This window comes from Prionailurus viverrinus, chromosome F1 (genome assembly GCF_022837055.1).
Source record: "Prionailurus viverrinus isolate Anna chromosome F1, UM_Priviv_1.0, whole genome shotgun sequence".
Taxonomy (NCBI): Eukaryota; Metazoa; Chordata; class Mammalia; order Carnivora; family Felidae; genus Prionailurus; species Prionailurus viverrinus.
This window is the reverse complement of record NC_062577.1, coordinates 26,797,820-26,822,503: the sequence shown is the minus strand read 5'-3', so window position 1 is coordinate 26,822,503 and position 24,684 is coordinate 26,797,820. Positions and strand designations below refer to the sequence as shown.

At 46.0% G+C, this 24,684-nt stretch overlaps 1 protein-coding gene across 1 annotated transcript in view; it reads left to right on the top strand.

The window, feature by feature from the left end:
• Positions 1–24,684, top strand: part of SMYD2 (SET and MYND domain containing 2) — a 51,173-nt gene that overhangs the window by 6,668 nt on the left and 19,821 nt on the right. Inside the window, exons 2-3 of the mRNA XM_047841379.1 lie at positions 13,025–13,088; positions 22,207–22,317. Coding sequence (XP_047697335.1) covers positions 13,025–13,088; positions 22,207–22,317 — 175 coding nt within the window. The remainder of the gene's footprint in view (positions 1–13,024; positions 13,089–22,206; positions 22,318–24,684) is intronic.

Sequence of the window (24,684 nt, the reverse complement as noted above, 5' to 3'; positions counted from 1 at the left end):
AAGTTAAATTGGTTAGATTTGGAAATAAAATAAATAAAATTTAGGAGGCCCCCGGATGGTATTTGTGTAGCACAAGCAGATTGCACACTCCCTGTCAGAAAGTTCTTTAACAAAACACTAAGACATGTCTTACATTTCTTTGGAAAGATCCAGGGCTCAGAGCTATAGTTTGGTAGGAGCTGGTGTTCAGAAGAACTCCAAGCTGGTGAGAACCCAGGCAGCAAAGTTGCCTGTTTTAGAACTTAAACGGCAAAGAAGGTTTCTACTGTATTTTAGTGTTTTCTGTTTTTTTTAAGATCTTATTTTTAAGTAAGAGGCTCGAACTCGCAACCCTAAGATCAAGAGCCACAGGCTGTACTGACTGATCCAGCCAGGCGTCTCGTCTCCTTTATTTTGGTGTTTTTGACTTAACCTCTTTTGCCTTAGGTTACTATCCCTTTCCTTTTCTTGTCCACACAAGGAAAAAATCATTACAATTTTAATGCCGCTTTATTTCTGTTTCCCCAAGGAGGCAATCAATAATTACAAATATTCTTTATGTTCTTGGAGTCATTGATAACTGAAGTCACGCCCCATCGCCACACCCACACCTATTTTTTCAGACCTCAGATGTAGAGCGAGGTAATCATTTCTCACTTCCAGCCATGCTTCTCTGATCTGTGTAAGGCCTATGGGATTTCGAAGAATTTCCTCTCTGTTACTGATTTTTCATTTTCTTGCGCCTCTCACAGACAGCCCCTCTCTGGGTTTGCCTGGAGTCTTTGAATATGTGTGTCGTGATCGTTTCCATGGAACTAGGCCTACAACAGGGCACCCTGGTTGTATTTGACCAGATTCTGACTTTGAGCCCTCTTCTGGTTGGCCTGGCGGCTCCTTGGTTGTCTATAGCAAGCAGTTCCCTGGGGGAGGCCGCCTGTGCTGGCCTCTTGTCCCCAGAGAGCAGCCAGTTCTGGGACTAGAGATTTCTGTCCGCTCTCAGGGGACTTACATTGTCAGCCTCTCTGTCAGCCTCCCCTTTCCCACCCACATCCCCAACTTCACATCTTTGGATTTCTAGCAAATCTGGTAGTTTAGGGGTGCATTGCTCTGGCAGCGAATTGACTGAAGTCACTGCCTTTTCAGGGATTGAACCTGTGACCTTGGCCTCATTAGCACGGGTGCTCTAACCAGTCACAAAGCCACACACCTCACTTTGTGTAACTTCTGCTGACTCTGTTCCTACCACCCTCAGAGGCCTCCTTTTCAATTGCAAAGGCGTTCACACCAACACAATAGAACAGAAGGAAATCAGATCCCTCCAAGACTTCTCTGAAGGACAGAAATATGCAATTTAGCAGGAAAATAATACCAAAAAGTCTTGAGGGTTCAGGAAACAACTTATCTTTCTGGTCCATGCATTCGCTGAGAATCCAGCTGTGTTTCAGATTCTCCTTCAATCAAAAGTTTAAAAATAGTAGGGAGGCTCCTTGTGCCAATTTATTAACATAAAATCTGGTGATTCTTGTACACTGAGTGGAGGGTTTCAGATGACTGAGTGGAGATATTGCATGCATGTTATTAAAATAGATTGGATTCCCTTTTACAGGAAGGGGGTCTGAGAATTCGTAAACGCTTAGCTTTGGCAAGTCTCTGGTCCCTAGAATCTGAACCGAATGCTTGCCAAGATAGCTCACACACTGGTATCATAGTATCCACAAGTGCACTATGATAGACAGGGCGGGTCAGTGCTCAGGGCATCCGGAGTCACCACGGAGAAGAGGCGAAATAAAGGCAACTCACCAGACAAGTGAATATCCCACCAGCACTTAAAGACACAGGCTTATCCTGGCGGAGAGAGGCGGAGAGAAAATCTGGCTGACCAACATGATACACTTTGTCATCTGAGCCAAACAAAAGTCTCAAGGATTTCATATCCTGGCACTTGAAAGGAGTTATGTTGCGTTTCGTGGCAAAATAAAGAGACCTTGGACACGAAGAGCCTTTCCTCTCCAATCTTTGAGTACCAGGAAAGACTCCTCAGGGACGTAGGTTCTGGGCTCATGCTTTGTTGATTTCTCTCACCCTTGGGGATGTTTGCATAGGAAGCCCTTTCCTGGGTGCTACCTGAAACAGCTCTTGTCCGTCAGTGGCACAAATCTGTTCACAGGGATAGCCTCCCGTGGCCTTCAGACCTCAACAGTAAGAGACATTTAATTATGAGCAGATGGTAAACTCCTTGAGATCAGGGATTTTATTTTTAATGTATTCAACAAGTATTTATTTCTCTGGAGCACTCGCTGGGTTGTAAGTCCCTAGGAAGCAACTGTGAAGAAAAGGAACAAAAGTCCCTATCACCACGGAGCTTATATTGTAGCAGGGTTTTTTGTTTTTTGTTTTTTCCATCTTTATTCTAACCAGGGTGCCTTGAACTTTGTGTGAGGTTTCAGCGGCTATTCCTTCAGGTTGAAGGCAGTACGGTGTGGGGGTTGAGTATTTTTCTTTGTTTTATTTGGTCGAAAACTGATAATCCATATATGTCATAAAGACAGTTCTGCTTTAACCACACACCCTAGTTCCTGACTTCTGCAAACTAAGGGCAAGCTTTGATCCAATACTCAGGTCTAATGAATTGGAACATCCCCACATTGTGTTAAAACAGCTGCAGCTTTGAGGAGACATTTTTTGGAAGTTAATGAAATTTAATCCGCTCATACACCTGAGTAAATCTTTCTAACCATCACTTTAAGGAAAACGTTAAGGTCCTTTCACCTTAAAAACGTTCATTTCTGGTTCAGGTTCACAAAGTTAGAATTTAGAAACAACCTACTTATTTTACTTAATTTTTAATTCCTTTCCACACATGCCCAGGCCTTCTAAAACATTCAGCTACGAAGTACTTTCCAGGTTCAGAGCAGGGCAGGAAGCTCACCTCCACCTTCTCTTTCTGTGTGTCTTCAGAGAAGGGCCCATAGAACTCCACTGTGAGTGAGGTCAAGGCTGCCTGTTGGGGACCCTGGGGCTAGGCATCGGGAGCGGTGTTTGAGTCCCTCCTGCTCTGCAGGGTTAGTTTCACTGCTGCAATCCCAAATTGTCAGGGGTGGTACACACACACGTACCCATGCACACACATATGCACGCACACACGCATGTACATGCGTCCACAAATGCGTGCGTCATGCTGATTCTCCCTCGATGTCTGTCTTTGCTTGTCTGACCGTCCGGTTCCCAGAAGCGCATCCTGATTTCTTCAGGCTGGGGTAGCTCCCTTCGTCTTTGCTCCCACGGCCCCTCATATAGACTTCCTTGGGCACACTTGCTCCTGAGTGCGGACCCAGCTCTTAGCCCCAGGCCTGGCTCTGTGTTACCTTTGGAAATAACTTTTAAATGAATAGTCTCATTTCTGCAACTTATTTTACTGGTGGCTCTTTGGACGGACCTCTTCACCTTTCGAAATATATAACTCTGCTCATTCTTGGAAATGAATCCTTACAAATACAGAAGCCTTCATCGATCCCCATTTTCTTAAGTTTATTTGTTTTGAGAGAGAGCACGCGCACAAGAGAGTGAGAGGGGGGGAGAGGCAGAGAGAGAATCACTATCAGTGCAGAGCCTGACACGGGGCTTGAACTGAGGATCATGACCTGAGCCAAAATCAAGAGTTGGAGGCTTAACTGACCGAGCCACCCAGGCACTCTGATCCCTATTTTCTTGACAAAATCTTGATTGTTCCCGTGCTCCATATTAAGTGCCCTTCCCACACTAGCCAGCATTGTCCCTCCCTGCTCTTCCGCTCACACCCTAACCACAGGCTGGATAGTTTCTTTCCAGTGTCCCACAAAGGCTCTGTGTCATCCTTCATCCTTCCTTTTGCCCATTTGTAACCTTAAGTGCTTTTCTCTGCATTATTCCCTTCTCTGTCCTGGGCCTCCTTGCCAGGCAAGGCCTTGTACCCTAAGTCTGTTCATCCTCAAGAGAGATCCAGCTCAAACTGTATCTTTTTTATGAAACTCCCCTCAAATACTTCAGCCCACAGATCTCTTCATTTTATTGAGTTACTATTTTATATTTACAGTAGTTTACTATGTACATTTTTTTCTTTTTTTAGCACTTTGCTATTCTAGGCATTGTGTTCTGACCCTGGGGATTCAGAGTTGAGTAACACAACTTTCTCTGTAAGTACCCAAACTTCTGTGTCCTTAAAGAGTTCAGTCCTAGAAGTAGCTTCCTGCTCTCAATTCTGTGTCATTTAGGCCATTTGGATGCTGAATCATCTTGCCTGATATTTATATTTACCACCATTTGCATGAAGGTAGGGCTTATGTCCCCAAATAGCTCAACTTTTACAAAAATATCATTCCTCCAGAGCCTGGTGCAATATTTACACAGAGAAAATAATACTTTTGGACTAGAGCTTACTTGGCTAAAGTACAGTAACTTAATTCTTCACTGCTTCATGTACAAAGTTTTATAGTATAAAAAATGTCCTTTTTTATTCAGAAATACAAATGGAATCAATAAGGATTGAAAGAAAAACGTCTCTTAAGTCTGTTCAAACAGTAGCTGATAAGTTTGAGTTCTCAAGGTATAGTCCACGATGGAGTCATTCACTGAACACATTTTTTATTGTCTATAGGAAAATACAACCAGAGGGGTGAGAGAGTGTCACCTATTAAAATTCTCCTGTAAGCAGTTTTAAAAGGTGCATTTTCTTATAAGTAAGATGCAAAACAGGTCACCTGTTTCTTGTGCAAGGCGTTAATTCTCATGCTTGGCTGCAGAGAGCCTGACCTCTGTTCTGGAATTTACATTTAGCGTTAGGTTATGGAGGTATTTTTACATGTTGTTTTTTTTTTTTTTCTTACTCTGTGGCCAGAATGTTGACATGAGCAATAGGAAAGGTTCCAAGTTTTTAAACAGGTCAATTTAATGACTTTGGTTTTGTCCTTTTTCTTGATGTTTACTCACCTGGGTGTTGTAGAAGGTAGGGCCATGGCGGTCGTAGGGGAATCCAGTGTTCTTGGTATTCATTACAAGGCACTAATGATAACATCCATTATTTATTGTACCACTGGAGGAAACGGTGAATGTTATGTATTGTCAGTGCCTTTATGAGAGAATGGAGGTAAAAAGGAAGGCATTAGTTGTTTCTTTCCTTTTGACATCCCAGTCAGAGAAGTGAAAGACAAAGTAGCAAGGAAGTGTCATTCAGATCTCGCATAGAAGTTAGGATATAAAACGTTTCCAAATGGAAATGTTAAGTTTTGGAAATACCTGGATGCCATCACTGAGCAGGTTTAACCGTTAGGGATTTTAAAGGGTCTACAAGGTGAGGTTGGAAGGTAGGAACCATCCAGTGGCTGCAAATAATAGTTTAATGTTCCCTGTTCCTTAGGCTGAATATTTCTCTCTTCTGTCCATAAGCTTCATGAATTTTTTTCTTTCTAAGACAAAGGCACATTTCCTCTCCACCAGAGCCTGCGTTACAACAAAACCTAAATCAGTGTCGTCACGTTTTTTTCATCGCTGAGCTGACCTTTAACGCATCCGTGATGTGTATAGTCATGTTGATAGTATTCTGTTAGCTTCACTGAGGAACAATTGATAAGTGTAATTGTATATATTTAAAGGAGACAACTTGGCAATGTGATATATACATTGTGGAATGATTACTAAGATCAGGATAATGAACACATCGCCTCACACACTTTTGTGTGTGTGGTGAGAATGCTTAAGGTCTATTTGTAGCAACTTCCAAGTATATGGTACTGAATTATTGACCGTGGTCACCATGCTGTAGGTTAGAGCCCCAGAACGTACAACTAAAAATGTCTGCCCTTTGACCTGTGTCACCGCATCTTGCCCCGTGACAGAATTTTATAACAAGGCCAACCACTTACTGCCCCGACCACCAAGCCCAGCGTCCTCCTTGTAAATCATGGCTCCTGTTCCAGTAGTTGGGAAAACCGACATTAGTTGCTACTTCACTGCCCTAAATATTTCCTGCTTCCCTAAGAGGCCCCGGGCTGTAACTTTTAACAAGCCTCAGAACAAAGCCCGGTGCGGAGGGGAAGGTTCAGCACGGGAAGAAGCTCCCCGCTGCACGTGGGTCCGTTTCACCGTTACATCGTGGATTAAAGTGATACGTGGAGCATCTTTCACTATTACACAAAAACCTGTAGCCTTAGTATTATCCTTGTCCCCTGACCAGGGTGATAATAGGGCTCCCCCACAATTCCCCCAATTTTTATTTCTCTCAAATAAAAATTTGCTAGTGTAACCACTCTCTCCGGGTGGGAGGCTTAACTTTGTTTCTGATTGTCTTATTTCAACCCATGGTGAAGTTATATTGCGCCGCTGGGCTTTTTTCCTTTTCTCTTTTTCATTTGGCTGGGGCTGCCTCTGTTCAACAGAGCATACTTGTCACTTCTTCTGTCGCCGTTAGTTAAAAGTAATTGTTATTGCAAACCTCCTCCATGCCGGTATCCTTTTCTTTCATGGTGAAACCCACGAAGCATTCATTTCAGTGGCAGAAAGTAGGGAGCTTACAGGATCAAATCCTTTTTATCTAGACCAACAGCACCTGCGGCAACGCATTAACTAGCCGGAGTTGTTAATTACATGTCTAACTTGTTGATCTTTGTGGCTTCCAAATTTGAAAAGCAAGAAAATTAATCACTGCGTGTGTCTCCTCCAGTAGAAAATGACGGGAGCGTGTCGCCTACTTTCTGTTCTAGTTGCTGATAACCAGATAGTTGCACTTTCCTGTGACATCTCTCTCCTTTGTGGATGGAATCATTTCTTAAGTCCAAAGAGCCCTTCCGTTCACAGCAGGGTAGATGTTTGCCCATAAAACAAAGACTTTAGAAACATAAATCCTCAAATGTGAGTCTGAATGAGATTGTACTGAAGGTCTTTCAGTAGTGACCACTTAAAAAATGAAAAAAGAGCGGAGGCTACTTACAAGTGTGATGTAGTACACTTGTGTTTTCTCACTTAATTTTCATACCAAACCTACGTGGTAGAAACTGGATCTTTACAGGGGAGGGAAAGGTTCGGAAAGGATTCATGCTTTGCCTGAGATCACATAGCACCTCCAGCACCAGGAAGAGAAAGGGATTTGAGATAGAGAGTTGGGGAAGTAACTCCCCATATTCACCCTAAATTGTAAGGCAGGAATCAGGAGAGGTGGGGAAAAAGCCACAGCCTTCTCTCTGAAAACCTGCATCTGGCTTCTAAGATACCTTCTTGTCATAGTTGGAAAATACCGTGTCAGCCACCTTATTCTTGCCTTAACATTCATCATCAGCAGAGCTAAACAACCCAACAACACATCCAGTGTGGAACGTTCATTCTTAAGAGGAGTCACTTCACAAACAATCTGCATTGCAGAGAAGAATTACTTCAACACGATTCAGCAAATTCTGCACCCCAAAAAAACACTCAGCCCGAAAGGATCACCAAAGGCCTCAGCAGGCAGTTCTGTTTTCTGGAAGCTCATTAGAATCTCTTAGGGAGCTTTCTAAAAATCCCAGTGCAGACCAATCAAATGAGAATTGTTGGGTCCTACCGCAGGCCCAGGTGGGTGCACACTCTGAGCTGGAGACCCTGTGAGAGGTTATTAGTGATTCACCCTCACTGTCTTTGAGTTCCATTCCTTTTGGGTTATTTCAATTTATTCCTTCAAGTGGCCTTTATTAGTCTTTTGTTGAGTGTTCTCTTCTCTTTCTTCTTCTTTTTTTTTTCTTTTTTTTTTTTTTTTTGGCAGTCTTTCCCCAAACCTCCTGGACAATTCAGATCAGGTTACATTGCAAATGAAAGGTTTATGGCTGTGTCTTCTGTAGGAACAGAGTTTATTCCAAATGCCTTGTATGTTCCTACCGTGAAAACGGATATCCCATATGAAGTTTCTCTTGGGCTAACCGTCTCAGTCAGCAATAGTCAAACACTCAGAGAATCTCTCTCTCTGTGTCCTTACTCTCTCAAGCACATGCACACACAATATGGGTACCAGCTCAGCAAAGTTTAGTTGGAGTTTCAACCCTTAGACTTAGGAAAAGTTTATATCTCTCCCTAGCCACAGAAAGAACTGAGGCATGTATCTGGATAGTGGAAACATCTCCCTCTCCCTGCCGCCACCCGCCTCATCTAAAGTTGCTCATACCAAAGTAGATCAGAGTAGATTTGCATGCTATTCACCATCAGTGACTGGTTTAGCTTTTCTCCTTCTCCATGCTGAAAGCATTCTGGCTCAGGAAGATGTATGTTAAGAGCATTCACATATGACCAAGCAGGTGCCTTACGGGCATACATGCGGTAAAATCTGCCCCGGAGCCAGGCAAAGCTGGTTGGTAGTTTGTGAGAGGCTACAGTACTATGTCACCCGGTTCCCAGAGGACACGATCCAGCTTGGACCAGCCCTGTGGATGTCTGAGGAACACTTAGATGTATCGTACTGAACGACAGGGGAGGACTTTCTTTGCACAGCCTAACTACAGAATTAATCATTATTTCATTCCACTGCATTTTAAGTGAAACCGATTACCGTGTCACACAGTTGGCTGAGAAATCCTCTTTGTGGGGGTGCTCGCTCCCCAAATCTCATTTTGAAAACTGATCCTGGATTCGCCCCCTTGCATCTTTGAAACAAAGTGGCAGGAATGGGGTGGCATTGGACCTGGGACACTATGCAGACCAGAGTAGAGAGTGCCTTTACTTTTGTTTTGTTATTACTGTGAGGTTATCCAGACACGTAGATCACTGCTGCTTCGTGTAGTATGTCCTCCTGAATAACGGCCACAATACTCAAGGAAGGATATTCTTACACAATGAAGACAAAATTTGTACTTTTATGTGGGAATTCTAGTTCTGCACCTCCTTGCTGAGCGATCACATTGGCTTAGATATTTCACCTTTGGGTCCTCATTAACTTCATTTCAAAAATAAGGAATAATGTCTTTTTCATGGAGCTGATGGACTTGTCAAGTTAGATCAGTTTTCGTGTTTTTTGGTCTTGAGGATCCCTCTATACTCTGAAAAATTGAGAATTCCTAGGAGCTTTTGTTTCTATGGATTACGTGTATCAATATTTCACCGTATTTGAAATTAAAACAAAATTGTATTTATTCAACTTAAAATGACAACAGCCATGACTGCTAACATGATGTGTTTTTATGAGAACTATTTTACGGAACAAAAGCATCCATGAGAATAGTGGTGGTACCCCACAGTTTTACAAATCTCTTTAATGTTTGGATTTCCGGAAGACGGCTGGATTCTCAAATGTGCTTCTGAAAATTTGGTCGGTGATGTTATGTAGTTTTGGTTGAACTGTGTGGAAAAAATCCGGCTTCAAACAGATACATAATCAGAGAGGAGTATTTTAATAGCCTTTTCAGTTAATTGTGGATATTTTTTTTTGATTCAACAGTAAAACTTGATAAGTGAATTTGCCTTAAAGGTTAGACCCATAGTGTGCGATGTGAAGCCTTATCAGTGAGACTTATATGCTGTGTTACATTGAAATCCCTTGGTCTTGCACTTTGAATGATTCTTTTAGTCATGCATGACTTTTAAATTTTTTAATGTTTATTTGAGAGAGAGAGAGAGAGAGAGAGAGAGAGAGAGAGAGAGAGAGGGAGACAGGGGAGGGGCAGAGAGAGAGGGAGACAGAATTTGCAACAGGCTCCAGGCTCTGAGCTGTCAGCACATAGCCCGATGCGGGGCTCACGCCCACAGACCGTGAGACCATGACCTGAGCCGAAGTTGGATGCTTAACCGACTGAGCCACCCGGGTGTCCCATGTGCGACTTTTAAAATATCATACATGTCATTTGAATGGTTCCCCGACTTATGTAGACATTCTAAAAGTAGATGTACTTCATCAAACCATATAAAAAAAAATCACAATTGTTAATATCCCACCAATCGCATCAGATGAGAGACTGTCAAGGTCAGGGTGGCAGATCCATATTTTCCAGAATTCTAGTATTTGCTCAGAAGTCCAAATTGTATCATTGGTAACACCTGTTTTCAGATGTGTTCCTTGAAGTGACATTTCCATAATGTGTCTGGCAGATCCTCGAGTCTCTACCACACACAGTGTGTCTCCAGGTGTTCTTTCAAGTAAAAATGATGTGCCAGGAAGAAAGGGGCCAGTTCACTTTGCAATTCCAGTGACCACCCGGGTGCTTTTCCCTGAGATGGCCATCTTGCTTCAAGATGCAGCAGAAGTCTTCAGGCCTTTGTCCCCTTTGGTCCCAGAATGTCAAAAAGATACATACCCATGAGTTGGGATTTAACAAAATTACTATTTGTTGCTGCTTCATCAGGGACATTCTTTTTTTTTTTTTTAAGTGTATTTATTTATTTTGAGAGAAAGAGAGACAGTAGGAGTGCAGGAGGGGCCGAGAGAGAGGGGGAAAGGGAGAATCCCAAGCGGGCTCCATGCTGCCAGCACAGAGCCCAGCGCGGGGCTCAAACTCATGAAGCCACAAGATCATGACCTGAGCTGAATCCGACAGTTGGATGCTTAACCGACTGAGCCACCCAGGCGCCCCCATCAGGGACATTCTTAAGTGAAACGGGCTCCCCTCCCCCACCCTCACTCAGAGCACGTGGAAGTCAAGAATACAAGGATGCTTGGACAGACCAAGGCTCTGGAAGTCTTACCCTCCAGGCTCCTGTACACCTCACACCTGCTGCAGTGCAGGTGGCGAGACAGTAGTGTTGTTTTGAAAGTAGTTTTGACCCCGCCGGTTCCCTGAAAGAGTCTCTGAGGTCCCTGCAGTCTACAGACCACATTTTGAGAACCACCTCCTTAGACAGTGGAAAGTGCACGCCAGATTGCCAACACTTAAAAGTTGGGCTTTTCTTCCTGTCCCTTGTTGTGTGTGGCTTGTAGACTTGGTGGCTGGCTGGGGTGAATGAAGCCTGGCCTGTGGGACCTTTATTATTCGGATGCAATCCCACTAGAGTTCATCCCTAGCTCTCGAGAGCTCTTTGTTCCCCTTTCTTTCCCTTGGGATGTTACCGTAAGGCTAAAAACAAACCTTAGCTTTGTATTTACTTTACTGCTGGCCTCTGTGCAGAAAAAGCCACATAATCTTGCTTTTTCATCTGGTCTAGAGCTAATAAAGATATTTTTGTGATAATTTTCTAATCTTTTGTTATCAGGGGGCCTTAACTCTAGTTTCAGAGGCCCTTCAGGGGTCCATGGATGGTGGCTCAAAGCCTTTGAAATTTCACAAAATTTTCTGTCGTTTTGGGGGGGGTGGTTGGGGAGAAGGTAGGATATTGGGAAAATTAATAGCTTCAGTCAGATTCTCAAAGAGGTTCTGTGACCTCTTCCCCCGGAAAAGCAAGTGTCAATGAATGACTGCTTCAGGTGGACATGTCCACGGGGTGGCATCCATTATCCATTTCTAAACACACGTCTTCTTGGAAAGAATTTTCAAAGTTCCCTCCCTGGCTTTGTCCATCTTGGCCTTCCATCCCGATGGCATTTCTGTAAGGTCTCCATCACTAAGTACTTGCTTACAAGTCACTTCACAGTGGTTTTTGAGAAGCATCTTCTCCCCCCACCCCCCCACCCCCCCATGTTATAAATGCAGGAGAGCAGAGACCATCCATCTCATTTCTCTTTCATTGCACAATGCAAAGGCAGAGCCAGGGTCCCTTCAGATGCACCTTGGGTTGGGGGGAGGGGTACTTTCCACACCCCGCTAAATCAGTGAGTTCCTTTTTAACCAGCTGAGATGTGCAAACTTGGGATATTTATTTATGCCTCAACCACAAGATGTGTTTCTCTCCCACACATTTCTTCAGCCCGCTTCTTGGAATCCAAGCGCCGTCATGAAAACTGCAAGGCAGTCTGTTTAGTTCCAACAGTAGCATTTTGGGAACAGTCTCGATGCCGTGGGAGTAGTGTGGTGACTGCCGCTCACTGACAAGGAGCGGAGCAGGGGAGGGCTCTGCAGCGTGATTATGTGTGTATGGCAGAGTCTGCAGGGGGGTGTGGGCGGTGTGGGGGGAGGTGGCTTCACTGCAGTGCCGCACCCCGGCAGCGGTGAGCGTGCCCCTTGTGGCCGTGACGTTGCCACAAGCCAGAAAGCTGCGGTGGGCAGGCATAAGGCAGTGCTCTGGTTTAATATCGCCCACGCCTCAAAGAAATTTCTGGAGGGTTCTGTCCCCTGAGGCGCAATGCAGAGGCTTCTCAGTTTTTGAAAACGCTTTGGCTTGTCTAACACCACAAACGCGCTGGCACCTAGCCGTTGGGAAACAACGATGTCCCTGTCCTTGATCGGAAGCTGGGGACTAGTAATATGGCAGTGGGCAGGGAGTACTGGCCTAATTACAAAGAGGCAGAAGGATCACTCAGTGGATCACACCGGCAAGGTGGAGTGTATACCGATCACACCCGGAAATCTTTTATCCAAGAATATGTCTCCGCTTGCTGGGTTGCATTATTTTTAAACTTCTCTTTCCGGGCAGCATTTGAATTACCGACACCCTCAGTTCCATCTTCCGCCTCCCGTGCATCTCTAAATAATAAAGGTTGTCACCCACACTGCGTTTTCAGCAGTGACCTCCAGTGCAGGTGACCTCCAGTCCTCTGTAGGAGGTCAGACTTCCCAGATGGTTCTGTGTCTTTCTGTCCCTCTTAGGCAGGTGAGAAAATCAGGACGTAAGAGCCCTTGACTCGCCCCCAAACTACTGAGTAATAGTGCAGGCGATGGTGGGGGTCTGGCTTCCCCGGGCAGGCTCAGGAGTCAAGGAGCACATCGTTCGTCAGTTCGGAAGGTGCCCTTCACACGGCCAGGGTCGGGAAACGTTGGTGCATGTACTGTTTGACTGACTGACTCCTACTCGAGGACTCATTGTGGTCAGAAATCTCCTTTGGGAAAATGCCACTTTATCAGTGGGAGAGTAAGGTAAGGTGAATCTTGGCTCTGCTTTCCGACCAGATGGCTTTTATTATTGCATGCTAAAATGTGCAGCTCCACATTTCTGTGCCTCTCGCCACTACAGTGCCCTTTCTGTTTTTAAGGAAAGAAGGATTGTCCAAATGTGGAAGATGCAAGCAGGCATTTTACTGCAATGTGGAGTGTCAGGTAGGTTCTGGGCCAACTGGCAGGGAGGGCCTCGCTTCCTCTGAAGATCGGGACCCCGATGTCCTTCCTTTCCTTGTCACCACATTTCCCAGCACCCCTTTGCAGCCAAAGCTAGAAAGCTTGGTTTGGGCCCAGGATGTGGCCGCATACCCCTGCGTGCTGGCCCAGGACGGACAGGCAGCCGGTGATAGGAGGCAACCCTTGGGGGCCACATGCAGGTGCAGGAGAAGCGGAAAGACACGAGGAGAGCGTGTTGGGGACAGGCAGGTGTGTTACCAAGGTTGACAGTTTGCCCCCAAGGCCACCAGCAACATATGGAACATTGCGGAGGTGACACATGAAAATGTTAAAGTGGTGTCTTTAAAATATTTTCATTTTTACTGTCACAGGTCTATATTTTTATAAATCCCCATAAGCAGGGCCACATGTCGCCCATGGCCTGTTCAAACCGAATCTGATTCCAGTCTTAGGTGAGCCCCTGGCACAGCCTTGGTATAACCAGAGGGTGACTGCCCCAGAGTGTCCTTGGAGCTGGTGCCTTGGAAGCAGCCAGGGTTGGGGGGCTGGGGAGGCTGGTTGCATGTAGACCACAGCCATCTGGTTTGAGGGATAAATCTCCAGGGACTCCTGTACCACGGGAATGGGAAGCTTAAGGAGGGGTTTGGAGGCAGTGTTTTCCATGCTTGTCTACTAGATTGTAGTTCCATAGAATGTTCGTAGGTAGGTATTCCACAGAAAATGCATCCCATGTTCTAACAGTTTCAATTTAGGGAGAATATGGTCTTTGACTTCTGTATACCCTCCTTAGTCTGTTTTTTTTGGTTTTTTTAAATGGAAACCTATTCATACACTGGGAAATGCCAATGCTATTTAGTAGTGGCTGTAAGTGACAGGGTGGGTCTTCCATATCTTCACCTCTTTTTTTTTTTTTTTTGTCATTGTTCTTGCCATACTTGGTCTCATTTACTTCCCCATCCCAACCCTCAGTCTACTTCTGATTACCCACTATTTTATTTTTTTTCTTTCTCTTCTCCCTATGCAGTTGGCCTCTGAAAGTCCCCAAAGAGCATTATTCTTTAGCAGTAGGAGAGGTTGCTAAACCCTGGTGTCCTGTCTGGCCATAGAGCTGCAGTCACAATGGCCCCTTGCCGGAATGAAGCATAGGCTGGGACGTTGGCCCAGGCGTGTCTCCCTTGGCTCGGAAGGCCCGGTGTACAACCCGCTTTTCTGTGTCTTCAGAGGTTCAGCCTGTGTGACAGTGAGAATATAAATGGGCTTGTAGTTGAGTTGTCAGGGAGTGTGCGTTCTTTTGAAGAGGGAGGGATCGTACTTGGCTCCTACTGGCTGTGGATAGAGTTTTCTGTAGATGGGTTGCTTTGGTGTTGGGGCGATCAGTGAGCCCTGGGAATTCCAGGATTTGATTCCAGATGTGATGAGTTAGCTCCTTCTGTATTTAGGTTAAATACTTCTAGAAAACTTAACTCATTACATTGTGGTTCTTCAGAGAAGCAAGATAATAAAACCACATAGAGTTCAGACAATATAACATGGAATAGTAGAAGGAGATGATGCTAGCTTTGCAACCTACCAGCTCCGTGAACATGGCAAGTCATGGGACGTCTCTGAGCTCGGTTTCTTCAAACGTGAATGAACGAAGGCAGCAGGGCCCATCCTGACAGATGTCAAGGACGTAGTGATCTGATAGCTATGAAAGTTCTATATAAACCGTGATGCTCTCTGTACGGGTATGGGCCTATGAAAAACAATATGACAGTAATTTAGTCTGGACTGAAACTTAGCCGATAAAGTACACAGCATACATTTAGATTTGAGGGACTTTTTTTTTTTTTTAACCCTAAGAGAATGGATGGATTCTAAGAACTCAAGAACATTAACGGTGTATGTTGTGTGAGTCGTGCTTGTGACAAAATGAGTCTTAACTTCTCTGATTAACCGTGAACCCTGCATCAATATGAAATACCAGCACATGCGAGATGCCGAGTTATGTCTAGGTCTTCTGAGCGTGCTGCTAACTTTGCCTCCACTAGGCCTCACTAGGTGTCATTATTTTGATGAATCGTTAGAGTCCCCAGTTGGGGTGTTCGAGGCGGCCATTGTGGTTCCGCTTCCCTTCAGGACCTAGTTTCCCAAAGCTGCAGACTCCAAAACCTCATCTGTGAGCACGCAGTGAGGGGTGCTCCCGCTGGGGAGGTCCGCGCATCACCCGGAGGCGCCAGCCTGTGTGTATGAGGATGCCCTCATCTCACCTCGTAACAGGCAGTTTGCCGCCTGTACATTCTCCTGTGGACAGATTGTCCAGGTGGTCGGACGCTGACGAGACGGCTTGGCTGGCAGGGAAGCCCGGCACGGGGGTGCCGCTTGTGACGCAAAGTCGTGTTCAGAGGCCCTCGGGCCAAGACAGCTTGCCGTGTCCAGCCTGGCGGTGTGGAGGCCTCCCTGCTCCTGACCCCGTGCTGGGGCCAGGACTCCGTCAGCCCTGGCGGGAACTTCTGCAGGTCCATTTCTCTGTGCTTCTGCGAAGTATCTGGCGGATCAAGTACCCTCCTAGGCGACACGCGATATACGCTTCCTGATCCCACTTGTTGCCGGAGGTGACAGGCCGGACTTCATCTGGAAGTTTCACTTTTGTTCCACCTGTCCCCTTTTGCTGAAGGGAGAGGTTAATGGCCGCCAAGGTTTTCCATCCTTCAGCACCGAAGAACTAAATCAGTGCAGGGCAGTGGGTTGTAGTGACATAGAACGGTCCTACGGGTTTAATAAAAGTAAGTGCCTGGAAATACATGGCGGGTCAGGAGCTTCATACAGAAAATCATGAGGGAGGAATCTGGGGCGTTAGCTCCAGATAAAAATGTATTCAGGGTTCCTCCCAGGGGGATGCTGGGTTGGGATCAAAGGGGAGGCTGTGCTGCAGGAGGGAACGTGGCACAGAACAAGGACAGCGATGGTTAAGAGGCAGGTAACTGAGCGATTCTCCACCTAAGAAAGCATCAGCTGCTCCTCTTACCTGGGCCTTCTTCGCAGGCGGACCCCGCCCACCTGGAGTCCCCACGTGGGCACCAGAGAGCAGAGGGTGGGGCCGGAGTGGAGGTTACCGGGTCTGGGATGGCAGCGGTGACACCCACAGTGGTTGGGTGACCTGCCCAAGGTCACAGTGGCAGAGCTGGGACGAGACTGTGCAGACCGCTGGCAGAGGGCCGTCACCACTTCCCAGCACTGTGCTCAGGAGTCCCGAGGGCCCTTGGGAGAGGGGGCGCTATAGGAACGTGGCAGAGAAATGGCCTTTAGTAGATGTGAGAGGGAGGAGCCCCTCTGGTGGTGTTGTCTCCGCCAAAAATCTCTCCAAGAGTGCTAAGGCACGCGTTCCTCCCCTTGGCTGTCCCCTTTCCGGGAGCGCAGCGTCTTAGGAGGCCCTGTTCACTATGTGTGTGTCCTCTCTCCGAGCCCTCCTCTCCAACTGCATTGCTTTAGGAGTTTGCTTTATTTTATACAATTTGGTGATATCTTGTCCCATTTACTTTTCTCTTCATTCACTTGACTCGGTGTGATCCTGCCAGAGGAAAGATTTTAATTGATGATGCATGAAAGGATAATGGGAGGAAACATAAAAGAAATAGAAATTCCTTTTTAGTTAGGCTTATTTTGTAACCTGTATGTTTTAATGAACTCTATTTATTTTTATAAATATGCCTGGAAAGCTAAGTATATCATTCCCCTCACTTAGGCTTCTTCATTAAATTGCACCGTGACACGTTCAAGAGAATAGTCTTACGAAGTTATTTTATAGAGGAGCCATAGAGAGTAGAACTTTCTAGGGTATTATTTCTTAACATCAACAAAGAGAAAAGAAACTATTTGTGATTCCTAAATGGAGGTGATGGGGTTAGGAGTATGCTTTTGAAAGTAAGAAGGAGCATACCCTGATGGGTATAAAAAAACATGTTTGAAGAGCACGTGACTCAGGATGAGAGAAAATTTGTGACTTTTGTCATTGACTAGGAAATAGCCCCGGCATAGAAAATGCCTAAGAAATGCCCATCTGACCCTGTTGTCGTTATGGGTGATTTAGCGAATGGGGCCGGAGTCGTAGGTTCAGTCCCGGTGAAATTCACTTTGGTCTCATAGCTCAAACCCAGGAAGCATCTTGAACTTGATCACTCTTTTCTCTAAATGTTTCACATCCGCGGTAAGAAAGCATGTGGATGAATGAACGAGCGCGTCCCACTGCTCTTGTGTCGGACCAGAAAACAAAACACGTGTCCTTGTGATGGCGGTTCAGCAGCCTTCCCGTGAGATGGTCGGTGCGTACCTGACGGCTTTTGCGCTGTTCCTCTGGAAGATAATGGTAGTGGCAGCAGAGATCACGTGACGTTTTCTTACTATTCCACATTTCAGGAAGTCACACGCATTTGTCCAAGTAGACTATGTCTGTTTTGAAAGCTCCATTACAGCAAGAGAAACACCAGACGCAAGAGTTAGAAAGGGGTCTGCACATTAAAACCCCCCATCTCCTTGTCCAGGAAGACAACGTACCATCTCACTCAGCAAATACTGGAGGAAATAGCAATCACTCTTTACTTCCAGCGTTGGAAATGCTGGTGTACCGGGAGACAATTTCACAGCTCTTTATGCATCTTTAGGCATTTTTGTCCATGCACAAAAAGGAAAATCAGGCAGAGCATGATTATGCTGACTGAAAATGACTTAGAAGTTTATAAAGGGTACAGAAATTTCTGTATCTTTTATGTAGATTTAGTTGTTTAATTTTATTCCACAAATACTCTGTGCTCATTTTAGAAAAATTAGAAAGTACAGTCTGAAATGAGAACAAAAGGAGGATCCATAATCTTGTCCTTCCACAGAAAATCACTACTAGCACTTTGGGATGTGTCTTTCTGAGTCCTTCCTGTGTGTTTGTATAATTTTCTGGAAAATAGGATCCAAATTTACATAAAATTGTATAAAGATTACAATCAGGGCAGGAGTATTAGCTTGACTTTTGAACAAAAATATTAGAAAAAGTCTGGGGCGCCTGGGTGGCTCAGTCAGTTAAGCATCCGACTTTGGCTCAGGTCATGATCTCACAGTTTGTGGGTTCGAGCCCCACGTCGGGCTCTGTGCTGACAGCTCAGAGCCTGGAGCCTGCTTTGGATTCTGTGTCTCCCTCCCTCTCTCTCTCTCTCTCTGCCCCTCCCCTGCCCACACTCTGTCTCTGTCTCTGTCTCTCTCTCTCTCTCCTCTCTCAAAATAAATAAACATTAAAAAAAATTAAAAAAAAGAAAATAAAAAGTTTTAGAGGGGCTCCTGGGTGGCTCAGTTGGTTAAGTGTTCGACATCAGCTCAGGTCATGATCTTATGGTTCATGGGTTCGAGCTCCACGTCAGGCTCTGTGCTGACAGCTCAGAGCCTGGAGCCTGCTTCAGATTCTGTGTCTTCCTTTCTCCCGGCCCCTCCCCTGCACATGTGCTCTCTCTCTTTCTCTCCTTCTCTCTCTCAAAAATAAACAAACATTAAAAGAATTTTAAAAATGGAAGTCTTAGAAAAACTGACAAAAATGTTTTAAAAATTAGCATAAAGGGTTCTCTGTGTATAAACAAACTGCCAATACTAGAAAACAAAACTATTAATTGGTAACATTTATTCCTGTTCATCAGGCTAGCTTAAATTTTTTTCAATTTTGTCCAATCCAATTGTTTACAATTTTTTATAGTCATAACTAGGGCACATGCCCCTGGTGGGTTCTCTATGATGTGTGGACCTTCTTTCCAGTAGAAGAAGTATGTAAGGATATGCCCAGAACCTGACATTTCTGCCAGATGCTCTCCTCCCTCCCACCTTTTTGTTAAAAAAAAAAAAAAAAAAGAATTACAACTGAGCAGTGCCACTGAGGTACATCTCTGTCTTTCCTCCTTTAATCCACATTTCTCACCACCTTCCAGCAGAGAGTGAAAACTTATTCTGGGAAATTCCGCTTAATGAAACTTAAATGATTCTGCACTTTGCATCTGTCTGACTCTCTGATTTGACTGCCATGTGTGGGATTGTCTCACATTACAGGTGCTCTTTATAGGTCTCCTGACATAGTCATGAACTTCTTAAAGTCAAGGACTACGCTTCCCATCCCTGCCTCTAGGGTCAGTGGTAGGACTTACTGAATGAATGAACAAACCAGGGAATGAACAGTTAAGCAGTGCTTTCTGAGAGGGCACTATGTGCCAGGCATTGTTCTGGATGAGCTGTTGGATCCTCACAGGGACCCTTTGTGGTTGCATGAATGCCCAATTATTCCTACATGAAGGTCCGCCATTTCTTGGTCATCTTCAGGCTTCGTATCCGATTGCCACTGTTGGAAGGTGTAAAACCAGAGACTCAGAATCCTGGACCTGCTAAGTAACTTGGGGATTATGTTATTTACAGCCAAGGGTACAGATGCAGAGGGATTAAGAGGTCTGCCTAGTGTCACATAGCTGCAGAACGGGGACAAGAACGCAGGTTTCCTGAGCCCCAGACCAGTGTCTGCTTGACCGCTCTCTGCTCTTCTCCCACAGTGTCCCTTGTAGTCTGGTTCCCTTCCCTGTGGGGACACATTCTTATCAGTAAGTGTCATCGTTGTGTGTTATTTATACTAACATCAATTTTATGTTAATTCTATTACTAAGTTAATTCTATTAAGAAACAATAGATAAATCATAGTAAGAAAGGTTCGTGTTAAACTTCTCTCTCCCGGGAGTTGTCGTTGTTAAACACTGATACCAAGACCTACAGTTCAGAAAAGCAGCCTGTGGGAGGCTCTGCGGACTCCTTCCCCTAGAACCCCCAGTTTCACCCCAGACACTCGCTCACAGATGTTAATTATCCGTCTGTCCCCGGCTGGCGGTCCCTGTTTCCTGCAGCTATCCCGAGGCCTGACGCCCTCTTGTCTTTTCTCTCTTTGCCTCATCACTGTGCTCTCATTTCAGGCTTTGGCTAAAAACAGATCCCCTTCTCCCTTGTGCATATCTTGTCATTTCTTTCTCTCCCTGCTCTTAGTTATATTCGGCACGGCGTTACTCAATCGTGCAGAACATCTTGGCACAGAATTTGAGCCAATGGCCTGTGCCACGTAGCGTATTAAGCCATTAGGTGACATGGTGTTTTTCCTTCTTGGGATGGAGGTGGGGGGCAAAGGGGTAGAGAGACATCTTCATTCATTCAGCAACTTCATTAAGTGCCTTGTAAATGCCAGGCCTTGTTCTAGGTTCTGGGGTTATAAATGTGGAAAAAAGCACACCAGACTGAGTTCCTTTATTGTAATGGGGAGAGACAGATACTAACCAAAAAACTTATAAATATGTAGTGTATCAGGTGGTGAGAAGTACGTAAGAAGCCTGGAGCAAGGAAATGGACAGTGACGGGCATGTGTTGTTTTGATAGGCTATTCATGGCAGGCATCTTGGGAAGGTGACATTTGAGCAGAGATGTGGAAGAGTGAGGCAGGGAGCAAAATGGGTATCTAGGGGGAGAGGGCCATAGTCAGGGATACAGCAGGTGAGAAAGGTCTTGCGGCAGGAGCATGCATGGTCTGTTTAAGGAGTTGCAGGGGGACTGTGTGGTTGACGTGGAGTGAGGCAAGGAGAGCATGGTAGGAGGCGATGAGGTCAGAGGAGTGGAGCGGGCTCCCGTCATGAGTGGCTCATCGTTATCTTTAAGATTTTGCCTTTGGCTGTGAGATGAGAAGCCGTTCGAAGGTTCTGAGCTGAGACCTGGTGGGATCTGAGTTCTGTGTGGCAGGATGGACCGCCCGGGCTGCTCTGTGGGCATGGCCCACAGGGGCAGGGGCAGAAGCAGGCATCCGGGTGGGAGGCCTGGGCAATACTGGTGGTGGGGCAGGGCAGGAAGGCGGGGCTGGGAAGGGCAACCGGGTTCCAGATGGTTCTGAAGGCAGGGAGAACGGATGTGCCGGAGGTGAATGTGGAGTGTGAGGGGGTGAGAACACGGATGTCCCCGGGTTCCAGCCTGAGCATCGGAAAGAACAGACTGGCCGTTTTCTGAGGCGGGGAGGCCGAGGGAAGAAGAGGACACACCCAATTCTGTGGAGAGAGAGCAAGTCTGAAGACTCCCGTCCATATGCCAAGTGCTCTGACGCTTCCCCCCTCCAGTCATCCTCCCTCCACCCTCCACCCCCGGCCCTCGCCCATTCCTCCCAGTTTCCAGCTCTGCTTCCGCTCTTCCTGCGGTGTCCTCGCCCCCGCGCTGTCCCTGGCCCCTTCACGCCAGCACTGCTGGTTTTTGTCAGTCAGTGGTGAGCTCCATGACATCCAGTCAGTTCTCAGTCATCCCATCAGCCTCGCCACCAGCGACCACATCACTAGTCCTCCGCCTTCCTCAGACTACTTTCCTCCTTGGCTGCCACGGCACCATGCTGCCCGTCCTCCCTCACCCCGCCTGTCTCCACAGATGGCGTCTCTGCCCTGCCAGTAGTGGCCCAACCTGGGCCATAGGAGTGGCCAGATGGGACCAAAAGGGATACAGTGTCCCTGTGCTATCAACTGAATGTTTAAGGAGTCTGTATTCCTAAATATTCCCAATAGCTGCCTTTGCCAGACTCTTTGAGGGCCCTCGACAAAGCCTTCATTTGTGTTTTGCTTTTTATCACCTGTACAAGGGGACTAGTTGCTGAGTACAGCTATCGGTTATTTGCCCTGATGTGAAGAGAGAACCATCCAGGACTGTGAGGGAGCAGGGCCACATCAATGGCTAATGCCCCGTCACTCACCACTGTGGTTTGACAACTCCCACAGATAATGGAAAGCTGTAGGAGTTGTTTGGAATAACCAGAGGCTGCAGAAAGACACGAGATGCGTGATGAAAAAACACAAAGCAGGTTTTCTCATCCCAGCAGCCTTGGCCAGGCCCAAGTCAAGGTCATACAGCCGTCTCTATCTTAAAGGATGTTTTTATCTCTAGCTTCTATGAGCATCATCATGTTTTCCAAAAGGAAACATATTTCACTTGACCCTAACTAGAGGGACTTACTGCATCCTCTCTTCTCGAACTTTATTCCTGTGTGTGTGTGTTTGTGTGTGTGTGTGTTTAATCCTTTTTTTTTTAACCTTCCCAGAAAGAAGATTGGCCCATGCACAAGCTGGAATGTTCTCCCATGGTTGTTTTTGGGGAAAACTGGAATCCCTCAGAGACTGTGAGGCTGACTGCAAGGATTCTGGCCAAACAGGTGAGGAAATGGGCTAATATTCAAGTGCGTTTTCTTTTCTTTTTTTCTTAAAGGTCAGAAAGATGAGTGACCTGTGGGTGGTGATCGGCTCTTGTTAAACATTCTTGGACTCTGTTTCCTGCCTTGTCCCTATGGACGGGCGTGGGAACGGCAGTCCCGGCGTAAGCTGGTCTGTCCTTTGTCCCCTGCTAATAGGATGTCACTTACCCTAGGCCAGGAGCATAGCCACAGCTGTTAAGTTCTGAACTTTTTATGATAGGTTTACATAGAAAAATATGGCCTTTTAAAGCATGAAGACCCGAGTGAAAACAACTAGAGCATCCCAGGGACCCAGACTGGCCTGAGAAGCTTCGCGATTTTCCCTTTTCTTTCTGACACCTGGAGGGCACCCCACCTCTCCCCCGTGCTGTGCGCTGTCCCTCCCTGCCTCCATACTTGCTCTTGCCCAGACAGGCAAGGGATGGGATAGAGCCACCAGCACGGCCTATGCAAAGGAGAAGGGAAAGAGGAGTGGAAAGAAGTAGAGATCGAGGTAAGGGGAGAGAGGAACAGGGTAAAAGACAGAAGAAGAAGCAAAGAAAGAATTGCCCCCAGTGGGAGCAGATGACGGCTGTGAACAGTTTCTAGCACTGATGATGCCAGGACCGGGGTCCTCTGCTGTTCTTCGTCAGTCCTTACTGGCTGTGGGCTGATGACGCCGGATCTCCAAAGGACCAAACCAAAGAAAGGGGGGAAGCACCGTAGGGCATGTCCTTGTGACACCGTGAAGTAGGTCGTGTGGCACTTAACAAGGCATAGATCCGTGGAGGCGCTCGCTAATACTGAGGAAGTTGGTGGCAGGACCTCTGTTCTGTAATGTTTTGAAGCTGAAATTTCATCCACCTCTTCTTCATACCTACCTCCCTGCTTCCCTTTAAAACTTTCTATTTTTTACCTAAGCCAAATGTGATTGTAATGACTGGCACATATCTGTCCCCAACCCAAGTTAGGATCCTGGGCGACATAAACAGAAGTAGAACATTTCTGAACTCTGAGGTCATTGTTCCATTATGTGCAGCTTGGGTCAGGTGCTCGCTGAAATGCCACTTCATCAGCTCATGGGGCAACCAAAGGATTCAAGGGTTGCCTGCAGGGTGAGACCAAAAACTCCAAATGGTTTTCCCTGGAGGATGTTGACTTTTGTGTCCTTATGACTTTTGTGTCTTTAAACATATGCTGAGTTCGCGGTCAGAAGGAAAGGGTAGGAGGAAATGGGGTGCCTCTGGGAGGTGTCAGGGTGAATAAACCACCACAGTTAGATCTGTAAGTGTCTTGGGAAGATGGGTGACTGGTTTGTTGGTTCTTCCCTCCCCCACCTCCAACTCTACCATGTCGTTTATAGAAATTGTGGTTAAGAATTCAGACGAAGCTGGTGTGCTTTCCTGAAGGAGAAGCCTTCCCAGGCAAGAAGCCTTGCTAATCTTATAGAAATGTGTCCTGCGAATGGGAGATTTCTGCTCCAAAAAGAACAATTGAAGTGTTCGGGCACCAGGAGGGGGGTCTGAATGCTCTGATGAGTTTATACCAGTTGCATTCAACTTTTATTATAATTACTACTACTACTAATAGTCTATTAAATGAAAAGTTACCTGCCCATCTTTTCATCTCAGTAGGACTGGATGATTAGAAAAACCAGACCATTTGTATTCTAGTAGCTTGCAAAGGATTAGGGGAGACAGGCTACCCAACTACCAAGGGGAAGCTTAACATGTTAACTAGGGAGGTGAGAGCGCCCTGTTAGACCACCTGTATCCCCAAATTGAATAGCCAGATTACAAAGACACGGCCTCAGGCCAGCTCTTGAGCTCCGCTTTTGAACTCTTGTCAACACCAAGTTTATTCATGTTCTCAAAGCCTAGCAGGTTTACTATTGTTAGCTCCTCTTGGGGTGTCTAGAACAAAGCCAGAAACACGTTTAAAGTGAATCTGGGCTCACAGATACCACCAAAAGTGTTCTTTTTGAAACACAGAATTTGAGATCATTTTAGCCTATGCTTAAAGAAAGTGTAAAATGGATGGGGGGTTTGATTTTGTTCCTTTTTAGAAGGAGAAATAATAAATAGGATGGTTTCTCTGTAGACTCAGAGTCCTTTTAAGTCGGGGCCCTAAAAAGTTGATTTCCCGCCACTCTGCTTTCCCGTAACAGGCATTCTTGAGCCTACTGTGTGCATATGGCATTATCGGGGAGTCAGGAATGTGGCAGAAGCTTTAAAAAGTTTTCTGAAGGAGTCTGTTGGGTTTGGGTGTTGGGCAAACACTCTCCAAGCCCGATGACAGGACTCCTTAGAGAGTTTTCTTTGCTTCATTGAGGATCATTGCTCTTCCTTC